At 36.9% G+C, this 12023-nt stretch overlaps 2 protein-coding genes across 2 annotated transcripts; one reads left to right on the top strand and one right to left on the bottom strand.

Moving 5' to 3' along the window:
• Window positions 1–14: 14 nt before the first annotated feature.
• Window positions 15–5817, bottom strand: mrpl47 (mitochondrial ribosomal protein L47). Its single transcript, XM_046850077.1, has 7 exons — window positions 5213–5817; window positions 4950–5080; window positions 4662–4722; window positions 1655–1751; window positions 619–749; window positions 432–527; window positions 15–341 (listed from the first exon to the last, which is right to left on the bottom strand). Exons 1-7 carry the CDS (start codon window positions 5344–5346, stop codon window positions 233–235), a joined length of 759 nt encoding a protein of 252 aa, XP_046706033.1. The 5' UTR covers window positions 5347–5817; the 3' UTR covers window positions 15–232.
• Window positions 5818–5955: 138 nt separating this feature from the next.
• Window positions 5956–11352, top strand: ndufb5 (NADH:ubiquinone oxidoreductase subunit B5). Its single transcript, XM_046850089.1, has 6 exons — window positions 5956–6127; window positions 8586–8671; window positions 8931–8997; window positions 9083–9144; window positions 9308–9414; window positions 11094–11352. Exons 1-6 carry the CDS (start codon window positions 6010–6012, stop codon window positions 11212–11214), a joined length of 561 nt encoding a protein of 186 aa, XP_046706045.1. The 5' UTR covers window positions 5956–6009; the 3' UTR covers window positions 11215–11352.
• Window positions 11353–12023: the final 671 nt, after the last annotated feature.

Raw genomic sequence — 12023 nt, forward strand, 5'->3', positions numbered from 1 at the left:
ACAGACGCATGAAATGCCTTCAACAATCAGTTTCAGTGTTCACGTAGCCTTTGATACATATATAATCCATATTCAATGTACAGCAAACCCTGTCTGAAACACTGCACCTGCAATGTAACATCATATCTGCATGCATAAGGTATCACCAGTATAAAAAGCCAGGGACCAATTCACACAGGAAGAAATGGGTTCATATATTTAACAGTTGACATTGAGCCTTGGCCATCTGGTCTTACGCTTGTGCAGTCTTTTTAGGGAAAATCTCACTAAGTTTCTTCTGGTTTTGTTTCTCTTTCCTTTCTCTCCTCATTTTACTCTTCAGGTGTTTCTCAAGACTCAGTCTGAAAGAAAAGAAAATAGCATGTTGACAATATCTCCCACTTAAATTTTTTCCTAGTCATAAAGTTGTTTATCTAGGGTTTGGGCCTTACCTTATATAAGGGGTGACAAATGATGGTGTATAGAAACGTTTCCTCTTGTAGATCTTGTTCATGTTCCAGGGGACAGGATGTTCTCTAAAACGGTACCTAGTTCATAAACCATAAAAAAATGCCATGTTACATTGAAATTCTAGATCCACGCACAAGCCTGTCGTCGGGATAAAATAGAACTGCTTACCAGATCGTTTTGCCAAAAACGTTTCTCCTCCATTCTCCAGGTCTGCCTTTTTCTTGTCCTGTCTGTAGTAAACGGAGCGCACTTTCTCGCTCTTTCACAACGCTATCAAGCCTCTGCATGGACCTTTCCACCTTAAAAAAAAACCACCACCACCTTTGGTTATTATCTAAATTGGTGGCTCTCCAAGAAGGGTTTGAACAACCTGGGCAGGTCTGCAATTTGTAGTGAAAGTTTTATATACTATGTATATACAAGTAAATTCTGGTTCAGATAAATTCTATTTATCTAAATTCCTAAATGTGGTTCAGTGGGTACTGAAATTTTGTGTGAGAGCTATTCAGAGGATAGTTCAGCAGTAAAAATACCCAAACGAGCCAAAAAAAATCACCACATCTGTATAATGGGCATTTTATTTAAACAGCTGGATTATGTGGACATTATTAAAGAAATCTGTAATTTATCTACCACATCCTGTCTTCCTGGTGCCCTCACTGACTCCAAACTAAGATCTTATAACAAGATTTAAAGCAGAGATGCACAAACTTTTGCCCAGAGGCAAAGTTGGCCTATGGTGACCTTTGTGTATATATAAGAAGAGGGGGGAAAAAAATAATCTAATTGGGGAAAATATATATAAATAAATAAGAAAAGGAACAGCTTTGTCTCTCATTAGAGGCCACTGAATAGCTGTATTAGCTATTATTGTACAATAAATGTAATTGTTTTCTTATTGTGCTTTAAGTTTCGTTAAACAGAGTTTGGGCACCTCTAGTTTTAAGCATTGTGGTTTTCCTACTGAATATAACTAAGTTTGAGGATGAGAGTCACGAAAGGTATATAAAATGATAGTATTTTAGGTATCAGTTTGGTTACTAATATATAAAATACTAAATATACAAAATAAACAAAGGATTTCAATGTGTTCTAAGTATATTGGTATTTTGCTATTGTCTAAAAATAGTGATAGTCCAATAAATAAATATTTTATTGGAAACTACCCACACGGATGGTATTGGCAACCTGAAAACGTGCTTACCTTCTTGACACGTTCTGGACTAGGCATTGGGACACACTGACGTTTCGCCTCTTGTTCTATAGTAAGCAACATATTCTTTTCCTTTAGAAGAACATACCTGCAATGACGAACAGTATAATCTTAAGATTAATGAATGATAAGCATGAACACAATGAACCCCTGACTCATAAATATACAGACAAAAGTGAGTACACCCTTCACATTTCAGCAACCGTTTTAGTATAATCTTCTCAATGGACAATACTGTAGACAGGAAATTGGATATATTTCAGTGTAGTTGATGTGCAGCTTTAATAACAGTACAGATTTAATGTCCTCTGAAAATAACTCAACATACAGCCATTATTGTCAAAATAGCTGGCAACAAAAGTGAGTACACCCTAACTGATAACAGCTGTACGTCACTAAACCATACAAAGCCACACGTCCTATTCATCATGTTCATGTTTTTTCTGCTTGACCATACAAATTTGTGCCTCTTGTATTAGAGCAGTTAAAATTTGGTGCTTTGAGTACAATTCTCTCAAACTTCCAACATCCCAAACACACCGCCAAGATGTCAACTGCCTTGCTGAAGAAGGTGATGGAGTGACCAAGTATGTCTCCAGACTTCAACCCTATTGAGCACCTGTGGGTCATCATCATGTCGAAGGCGGAGAAGCACCATGTGTCTAACATCCAGCTGCATCGTGATGTCATTATGGAGGAGTGGAAGAGGATCCCAGCAACAACCTGTGCAGCTCTGGTGAATTCCATGGCTAAGATGATTTAGACAGTGCTAGAGAACGATGGTGCTCACAAAATATTGACATTTTGGACAGTTTTGACATGTTCACAATAATGGCTGTTTGTTGAGTTATCAGAGGACAGTAAATCTGTACTGCTATACAAGATACACATTGACTAGATACTGTAAACAAATGTGTATATATATATATATATATATATATATATATATATATATATATATATATATATATATATATATATATGTGTGTATATATATATATATATATATATATATATATATATATACACACATACATACATACATACACACACACACACATACAAACAAACACACTTAGGGGTGCTCTGATCAGGATTTTTAGGGCCGATCCCAGATCACCGGAAGCTGTGTCATCTGATACCGGTCACTGATTACAGGCTCTATTTTAATCCTTCTATTTATTTATCTATCTATTAGTATTAGTGTTATTTATTTATGCTGCATGATAAATAACATCAAATAGCATCCATAATAGCAAATTAAAGTATAACTATTTTTTGTTTGTGATGGCTTTGAGTGTATTACCTTAATTTTTAACATAGAAAATCATAAATGAAGGTTTATTGAGAACAACAAATATTTATAAATCCTGCCGTTCATTGCGCCCCACCTGTCATGCCCACATTCGCCACTAGAGGGCCGCGCCCCACACTTTTAGAGCCACTGGCGTAACGTGAATCCGAACCCTTCTCTAGATCAGTCAGGTTTTTGGCCTTTCGCTGAGAAACACGGAGTTTGAGCTCCCTCCAAAGATTCTCTATTGGGTTTAGGTCTGGAGACTGGCTAGGCCACGCCAGAACCTTGATATGCTTCTTACAGAGCCACTCCTTGGTTATCCAGGCTGTGTGCTTCGGGTCATTGTCATGTTGGAAGACCCAGCCGGTTGTTCTCCAAAATCTCGCAATACATGGCCCCGGTCATCCTCTCCTTAATACAGTGCAGTCGCCCTGTCCCATGTGCAGAAAAACACCCCCAAAGCATGATGCTACCACCCCCATGCTTCACAGTAGGGATGGTGTTCTTGGGATGGTACTCATCATTCTTCTTCCTCCAAACACGTTTAGTGGAATTATGACCCAAAAGTTCTATTTTGGTCTCATCTGACCACATGACTTTCTCCCATGACTCCTCTGGATCATCCAAATGGTCATTGGCAAACTGGATATGGGCCCATGTGCCTGGACATGGGCTGGTTTAAGCAGGGGAACCTTCCGTGCCATGCATGATTTCAAACCATGACGTCTTAGTGTATTACCAACAGTAACCTTGGAAACGGTGGTCCCAGCTCTTTTCAGGTCACTGACCAGCTCCTCCCGTGTAGTTCTGGGCTGGTTTCTCACCTTCCTTAGGATCATTAAGACCCCACGAGGTGAGATCTTGCATTGAGCCCCAGTCTGAGGGAGATTGACAGTCATGTTTAGCTTCTTCCATTTTCTAATGATTGCTCCAACAGTGGACCTTTTTTCACCAAGCTGCTTGGCAATTTCCCCGTAGCCCTTTCCAGCCTTGTGGAGGTGTACAATTTTGTCTCTAGTGTCTTTGGACAGCTCTTTAGTCTTGGCCATGTTAGTAGTTGGATTCTTACTGATTGTATGGGGTGGACAGGTGTCTTTATGCAGCTAACGACCTCAAACAGGTGCATCAAATATAGGATAATAAACATAGTGGAGGTGGACATTTTAAAGGCAGACTAACAGGTCTTTGAGGGTCAGAATTCTAGCTGATAGACAGGTGTTCAAATACTTATTTGCAGCTGTATCATACAAATAAATAGTTAAAAAAAATCATATATTGTGATTTCTGGATTTTTTTTTTTTTAGATTATGTCTCTTACAGTGGACATGCACCTACAATGAATTTCAGACCCCTCCATGATTTCTAAGTGGGAGAACTTGCAAAACAGCAGGGTGTTCAAATACTTATTTTCTTCAATGTATCCTACCTGGATACTCTCACTACCTTCAGCAACTCCTAAGCCTATAAAGCTATTTCACTGTCATTTGATTGATATTTTTGAAGTTGTTTTTTTAGTAAAAAAAAATATTATTTAATGATTTTGTTATTACCTCCTAGCGTAAATGTTTTGTGTTTTTTTATATATATATAGATAGGATTTGATTACTCTATTAGCTCATATTGTATGTTTTTGGTGGGTATGTGATTTGTTTGCTTTTTTGATTATTAGAAATCTGAGTGGAATCAGATATGAAGATTTACCACAGCTTGTGCAAGTCTTCATTGCTCTTTGCTCTCAGCTGTTTGGCTGTCCATGGAGAACCTAGGAGAATTCAAACAAACAAAAGTCAAGGTGGATAATTAGGAAGAATCATCTCTCATACACTGACATGTGCAAAATGCTTTCTTCACCAATAAAATACTCTCCCCCTGGCTTTTATTTCAAGATTAATAATAGATTAATAGAACGAAAGACAGAAAAGGTGCAGAGTAAAGTAAAGGGGAAAAAATGCATCCAGATTTGTAAATGTGATAGAGGATCAGTGGAACCTGATTTAACTGTGCTCTCTCCCCAGTTTGCAGGCAAATCAAAAAATTCCTCAAGGCCCCATTTGCTTGCGGAGGTATGGAGAAGGCGAGCATGGTCAGGACGGCTGAATCGATGAAGATTGTAGTTTTGCCTGTAGAAAGTCAAACACTTATAATACATTCTATTAATGATGCCCACTTATCCATTATCATCCCTCGCTTCCTGACCTGCTAACAAAGGTTAATGTTAAAGAAAAGGCTTGGATTTTAAGAATAAAAAATACCTTTGGATGCAGGAATGATAGTTGTTAACTAATACATGTGATGAATATTGAGCTTTGTTCGGCAAAGATATTTTAACAACGCTTTGAAATTGTCTGCAAACTGAAGCAAGACGGCATGCAGTGGCCGCCGCCATCTTGAAAACCAATGTCAACGTTGAGCAGGGTTGCCAGATAATTTCTCTTTTTTAAAATCTAATCCGAATCGCACAGAACACCAAATGAAATTCTTTACGCTATTAGAAAGTTAGCTTCAGCACCAATAAATAAAGGGAGAAAACTACTGACCGATACTAATAATAATATTACTAATAAGCATTACTCCTGTCAAAACAAGACTAAGCACTATGTTATTGATGAATGCAGGGCTTAAGTACAATTTGGCAACATGAGCTCAAAACAGTCTATGCAATTCCTCGTTTTACCTTGAACAATTAAATTCCTATCACGTGAGATGATTGCATATATTAAAACACAAATAAATTATGATTGCATATTTTAAAACAAATATTTCGATATTTTTTTGAGATTTTATTTAGCGTTGCCTATGTTTGTATAACGTAGTTGTAGCATATGCGACGTGACAGAGGTAAAACACAAACGCAAACATAAACTGTGTGACCGATTAATCGTAATATTATTTAAAGAAATGTAATGTGTAGTACATCAATGTCTACCAAAAAAATACTAATTTAAACGGGAACGTCGACTAAAACCCAATAAGAGACTCTACTTTCGTCGCGCATGTTACGTCACTACAGAGCGACGAGCCAATCGGTGAAGTTTTCTCAAAAACAGACATGGCGGCTCTGAGCGTCCTGCGAGCTGCGGCGGCTTTTGCAGCCAGGATAAACCCTTTAAAACGTGCCAACCAGTCTGCAGAGCTCCTTTCCCGGGCAGTAGTGCGCTCAGAGCAAGGTAATCCATCATCGTTTTTGTAGAACTTCATGATATATTCCCACAGACGGTGTATTATTCACAGTGACCTTGTCCTGCTGTGTTCGAGTTGCTTAGGCCAGGCTGAGATATGAAGGCAGTCTGTATACTAAACGGATACATGCTTATTACAAAAGAACCCCACACACAGGGTATTTTTTATGGAGTGCGTTTTCTTTATTACAAGTTTGGTTTAAGAAGTTATTATTGTAACGCTAATCCTGTTACTGTAAGTGTATTAAAAATACTCATACTGTTAGTTATCACTGGCTGGTTAATAATGTAATGATGTTGTTCCAGCTGAGTACATCAGCAGAAAACGCTAAAGGATAGACAGAAGTGTAACATCTGATCAATCCTTATGTTTGTTTCCTTTCCAAATTTGTAAATTTTATATAAGTACGACGTTGTACTGCTCATCTAGAGCTTCTTTTCCCCCCAGACACAATACAACAGAAACTGTTTTTATTATAACTCGATTCATTTTGTACTTTTTATATTAATGCATTTATTTAATTCGTGAAATGCAGTGAAGTGTGTTCCAGTATAAAAATAATCCATGACATGATTCGCTGTTGTTGTTGTTTTTTTTTGTTTTTTTAACAGCAAAACCCAGTGTTTTTTTTTTTTTTTGTCCGACTGTACTGCAGCAGTATGCCAGCTATTTTTATTATTTTATCTGTATATGGTTTCTGTTTTAGATTAAGTTAGTTTTTGTTATGTTATAGAGGCTATAAACAATCTCTTTTTCTTGAAGGTAATTAGAAAAAAAATGCTGGGGCTGCTGCTGTCAATTTTTTTTGTAATAAGAAGCATTTTTCTTTATTACAGAGCAATACTAAATAAGAGAGAGAAAATAAGGCAGGTCTCTTAAAATGAGCTTGTAATTTGTTCTTCCATTTAGATACATTTTTATTGTTAAAATTGCATACAAGAAAATTGGTGAAAACTAAACTTATTTAGTGCATTTAATTGCCATATTACATCAAAATACAAATACAGTGCGTTCAAAAGTACTTTTCTCCGGAAAAGCTGGTTTAAGTTTTCCACAAACGACATCCAAGTTTAAATCTCACTGTTTTCTTCCCGTTCCTCCATTTTTCATTCTGCAGCGTCTTCTGTGTTACCTGTCCAGAGTGCTCCAGAGTTTAGCGGGCAGTGCATCAGTAATTATGGACCGTGGAAAACACAGTGCTCAGTGTTTAGTTAAAAGGACTAAACTAATTATTGTAATCAAATGACACACTTGAGGAATAGTTACAGCCCTAAAAAATGCTGAAGGATATAATTCCTATTCTGTCCTCCTGACTATTGCAATGTGTTGACATTACAGAATAAATGATGAATTAACATTTTGCTATTTTCCTATCAATTAGTAATTACTATAGAATATAGACTATAGACTGCTCTGCAGCGCACATTGGCAGAGCTGATGCTATGAGAAATATATCACCAGCTAACCAATTAAATTTGAAAATGTAAGAGTGCAGTATAACAAATCTAACTGAATACTAAGAGCATTTGGAGCAGCATTACAGGGTTAGTTGTACTTTCTTGTCATGTATATTGCTTGATAGGCTGTTTTCAGACAAATAGATAGCATAGGTTGCAGCTCCTCTGCAATGTATTAAATTGCAATGTATTCAATTGTTGGCTATGTAGTGTAGGTCATATTTCCGAACCCTACAGGTTGCCTATATACACTGACCAGGAATAACTTTATGGCCATTGATCAGGCATAAAATTATGTCCCCCTTTTGCTGCCAAAACATCCCTGACACATCGAGCATTAACAACTTCAGCAATTTTAGCTACAGGAGCTCATCTTTTGGATCGGACAACACGGGTCAGCCTTCGCTCCCCACATTCAATGAGCCTTGGTCACCCATGACCCTGTCGCCAGTTCACCACTGTTCCTTCCTTGGAACCCTTTTAATAGATACTGATCACTGCAGACCAGGAACATCCCACAAGAACGACAGTTTTGGGGACACTCTGACCCAGTCGTCTAGCTGTCACAATTTGGTCCCTGTCAAACTCGCTTAAATTCTTATGCTTGCTCATTTTTCCTGCTTCCAACACATCAACTTTGAGGACAAAATGTTTACTTGCTGCTTAATATATCCACCCAATAACAGGTGCCATGATGAAGAGATAATCAGTGTTTTTCACTTACTGGTCATAATTTAATAATGTCATAATATTATGCCTGATCGGTGTAAATAATATAATCAAATATAACTCAATGTGTAAATACGGTTACATTCACTTGGATTATAGATATTGATAAGTGCATCACTGGTACCAAAACATGCTTCATGACCTGCACTATAACCATTTTGAGCCCCAATTTTAAAATATGTTTAATATAAATCCCAATCTGAGACCAGTGTAGAAGGCAGGATGCTCTGTAACTTACTGTACTATGTTTCTGTAACAGTTGCTGTCCGTTATGGAAGTCATGGAAAGAGGATGTTTGTCATTAAGCCCACTGACTTTTATGACAGAAGATTTCTTCATTTACTGGTAAGACTTAAACACATAGTTGTTGTTTAGCCTGATACCTAAAAAGCATAGAAAAGGAGGGTATACTTTTTTCCCCCCACCCATGATTGCAGCTGCAGATATGATTTAATAGACCAGTTGTAGAAGAACTTAACAATTCGCTAGTTACATCATACCTAACGGGAGAAGCCGAAAGAAAGTTTTACAACATAAGTATAAAAGATGGTAGGAAAATGACATTTTGACCCGATATTATTGTTCTTCATTCTCTCTGCCTCAGAAATATTACATCCTGCTCACTGGGATTCCTGTTGCAGCACTTGTAACATTTGTGAATGTCTTCATCGGTAAGTCACGTTCCTATTAAACAGTACAGGATATTATTGATTAAACATGGTGTATTTCAGGTATAACACAGACATTATTTCCTAGGTGAGGCTGAATTAACTGAAATCCCTGAGGGCTATGAGCCAGAGCATTGGGAGTACTATAAGGTACAGTTTTTATAATTATTTTGTAATAATATTTGTGTGCACAATACAAATCGGGTAGTGTGTGTTTTTTATTTTATTAAATTTTTTAAATCAAGAGCTGTCTAGACACAAAAAATTTGAAAACTGAGTATATTATGGATTTCTTTGTTTCATTTTATCCAAGCATCCCATTACTCGGTGGATTGCTCGGAACATTTACGACAGCCCGGTAAAGGATTATGAGAAAATGATGGCACTTATCCAAATTGAGGCTGAAAAGGCTGAAATGAGGTAAGCTGTTAATGCTATGGACTCACCTGCTTTTCCACATTATATCCTTTTTTTTTGTCTGCATATGGACTAAGAAGTAATTATGTCAGTGACAGTCAGAATCAGCTTAATTGGCCAAGAATGCCTGAGCATACAAGGAATTTGTTTAGCGCAAAGCACCAGTGCACATTTACACATACAGCTGTGCTGGACTAAACAAGACCTAGATTAGTACCTGGGGAAAAAGCTATTTTTCTGGTGATTCTTTTTTTTTTCCTTTTGATCAGTCTATATTGCCTGCCAGAGTCTGAACAGACTGTATACAGTATGTGAGGAGCGCCTTACAATTCTTCCAGCCTGCTTCCTGAGTCGGGACATGTACAGGTCCTGGAGGGAAGGCAGGTTGGTCCCGATGATGCGCTCTGTCGACCTAACTTGTCTTTGCAGTCAGCAAATAAATTAGGTCACTGACAGTCATGCTGTCATGATGTTATGGACCTCTTTTATCAGTCTTCTATTAAAGTTGTCTAATATTTTAGTTGATCATTCTGGAATAAAGTTCCTTGCAAGTTTCAATAAAGTCCCCTCGTTAAGTTGTATGGAGGCAGACGGTCAGCTGTAAACAGATGTTTAGCATGTTTATGGATCCAAGTGTCGAACACTTTTTTGCATTTAGATGTTGTCTGTTTAGATGCACTTAAGGGGAATTTAATTCCACATGGCAGCAAATGTAATGTTTAAGGTTTAATTTTAGAATGTAACGTTATGGAAAAAAACATTGAATGAACAGTAAAAGATTAGGATGAATCTTTTTGTTCTTTTTCTAAAAATATTTAATTGCTTTTGTTAAATGTATCAAAAAAGTGTCATTTTACATAAAAATGTAAATAGCAATATTTAAAGTAATGAGTGCCAAAACTTTGGTATACTTTAGATCACCACATTAAGAGGTATTCTTGTCTGCTCTATTTCACCTGAGACTGATCATGTAGGCTGTTAAAATGTAAAGTAAAGCCTGTAATAAAGATCCTAGTGATATCAGTATTGCAAGGCAATACAGGTAGTCCTCTAATTACGATGGAGACACCTTACGACAACCCCATCTTAAGTGAAAAATATTGTAAGTCGAAGATGGTGCTATGACTGTGACAGATTTTCTGCTTCATGCTGATTTTATAATTTTTCATTTTCTGATGGCTTTCATCTTCTTTTTTTTTCCACTACCAGCAGAAGACATACTTGGGCACTTTTAAGACATGCTTTTATAACTAAAATTGCTATTTAAAACCGTTTGAAACCGGAAAACAAATCACACTAACACTGGGACAACTCTACTTTGCCGACCGCTAGCGAGAGTGGGGCATCTCACAGGGCGAGAGATACGCTCATCCCAGCGGTGTCCAACGCATATATCGTACATCGTACACTGCTGAATATGCCTGTTGCGTGAAATTTAAAATATTTTTACAATTTTGTCGTATCGCTATCGTCATTGTAAGACCAAAAAAGTCAGACCATCGCAACTTGGGGACCATCTGTACTGCGATTTTATTTATTTATTTATTTTTTTAAGGTTTCTTTTTAAAAGCAGTTAATATTGCAATAACTCATTTCAAATTGAACCTGCAACCACTTGTACTTTCCTAGTTACTGCTTATTCTTTTTATAAAGTATAATCTCTCTCTATTTTTTCTTCTTAGACAAAAGCAACTTCAAGTTCGGAAACACATGAGGGCAAAAGGAGATGGACCCTGGTTTTATCTCGACACAGTTGATAAGAACCTAATCGACCAGAGCCCCAAAGCAACACCTGACAACTAAGCCTCGGTGAACATGTGACGCCCATCATCTCGGATCTGTCTGAACTATTGTCATTATACAATGTATAATGGATACTGATATTTGTGCAAATATATTTGTGTTCTTTTGCTTTGACACCAATAAAGTGTAGAAGCCACATTTTAGTTGTCTATTTCATTTTTTTAGGGTTATTATATTTTGAAACTTTGAATTGTTATTAATCTCTAGAATGTGAAAACACAGAGGTCTGATCTGGGTTTGACTTTCTCACTGATATACAGGCTGTCAATCCAAACATGGCAAGGTCATCTATCAACAACTGAAATATATTTAAATTAAATATATACATAGCATTAAATAACATATAAATATTATAGCTCTTGGTTGCATGCACCTGTCATCCATAGTTAAACCATATTCCCCCTTTATAATAATGAATACATCAATGCTTCATGGGAAGTTTGGGGGATGTCCTGCACCTGTTTCGGTTGGTTTGGTAGCACCTTGGTCTTTATAACAATGTTTAAGTCTGGAGTCTTCTTTAGAAAAGTTAATTTCTAGTGAGATAATGTGACCCTTTATTATGGCAGCCTACTGATCAAAAGTCCTTTTTTTCCATAGCAATGGGAAAGTTCACAAAATCAGTTTTTAGAGTTTTAATTTTTTCAATAATTTTTGCAAATGTTCGTGATATTTCTTTTCCACTCACTTCAATATTAAGGTTTTTTTGTGTGTAGATTTTAATGCCATTAAAACCACATGCTTGGAAATTATTCTGCAAGCCACTGTTAAAAAAAAGTGGCAAACAAATATTGGCCTGCATTTAGAAG

This window comes from Silurus meridionalis, chromosome 1 (genome assembly GCF_014805685.1).
Source record: "Silurus meridionalis isolate SWU-2019-XX chromosome 1, ASM1480568v1, whole genome shotgun sequence".
In the NCBI taxonomy this organism is placed as follows: domain Eukaryota; kingdom Metazoa; phylum Chordata; class Actinopteri; order Siluriformes; family Siluridae; genus Silurus; species Silurus meridionalis.

Bases quoted from the DNA above. Each gene is read 5' to 3' on its own strand.
- mrpl47 (XM_046850077.1), bottom strand. From the start codon at position 5,346: ATGGCGGCGGCCACTGCATGCCGTCTTGCTTCAGTTTGCAGACAATTT. The intron at 4,723-4,949 runs GTTCCACTGATC...GAATTCTCCTAG, and splicing joins AGAGAGCACAGTTAAATCAG to GTTCTCCATGGACAGCCAAA. The intron at 1,752-4,661 runs GTAAATCTTCAT...TCGTCATTGCAG, and splicing joins GAAGACTTGCACAAGCTGTG to GTATGTTCTTCTAAAGGAAA.
- ndufb5 (XM_046850089.1), top strand. From the start codon at position 6,010: ATGGCGGCTCTGAGCGTCCTGCGAGCTGCGGCGGCTTTTGCAGCCAGG. The intron at 6,128-8,585 runs GTAATCCATCAT...TTTCTGTAACAG, and splicing joins AGTAGTGCGCTCAGAGCAAG to TTGCTGTCCGTTATGGAAGT. The intron at 9,145-9,307 runs GTACAGTTTTTA...ATTTTATCCAAG, and splicing joins AGCATTGGGAGTACTATAAG to CATCCCATTACTCGGTGGAT.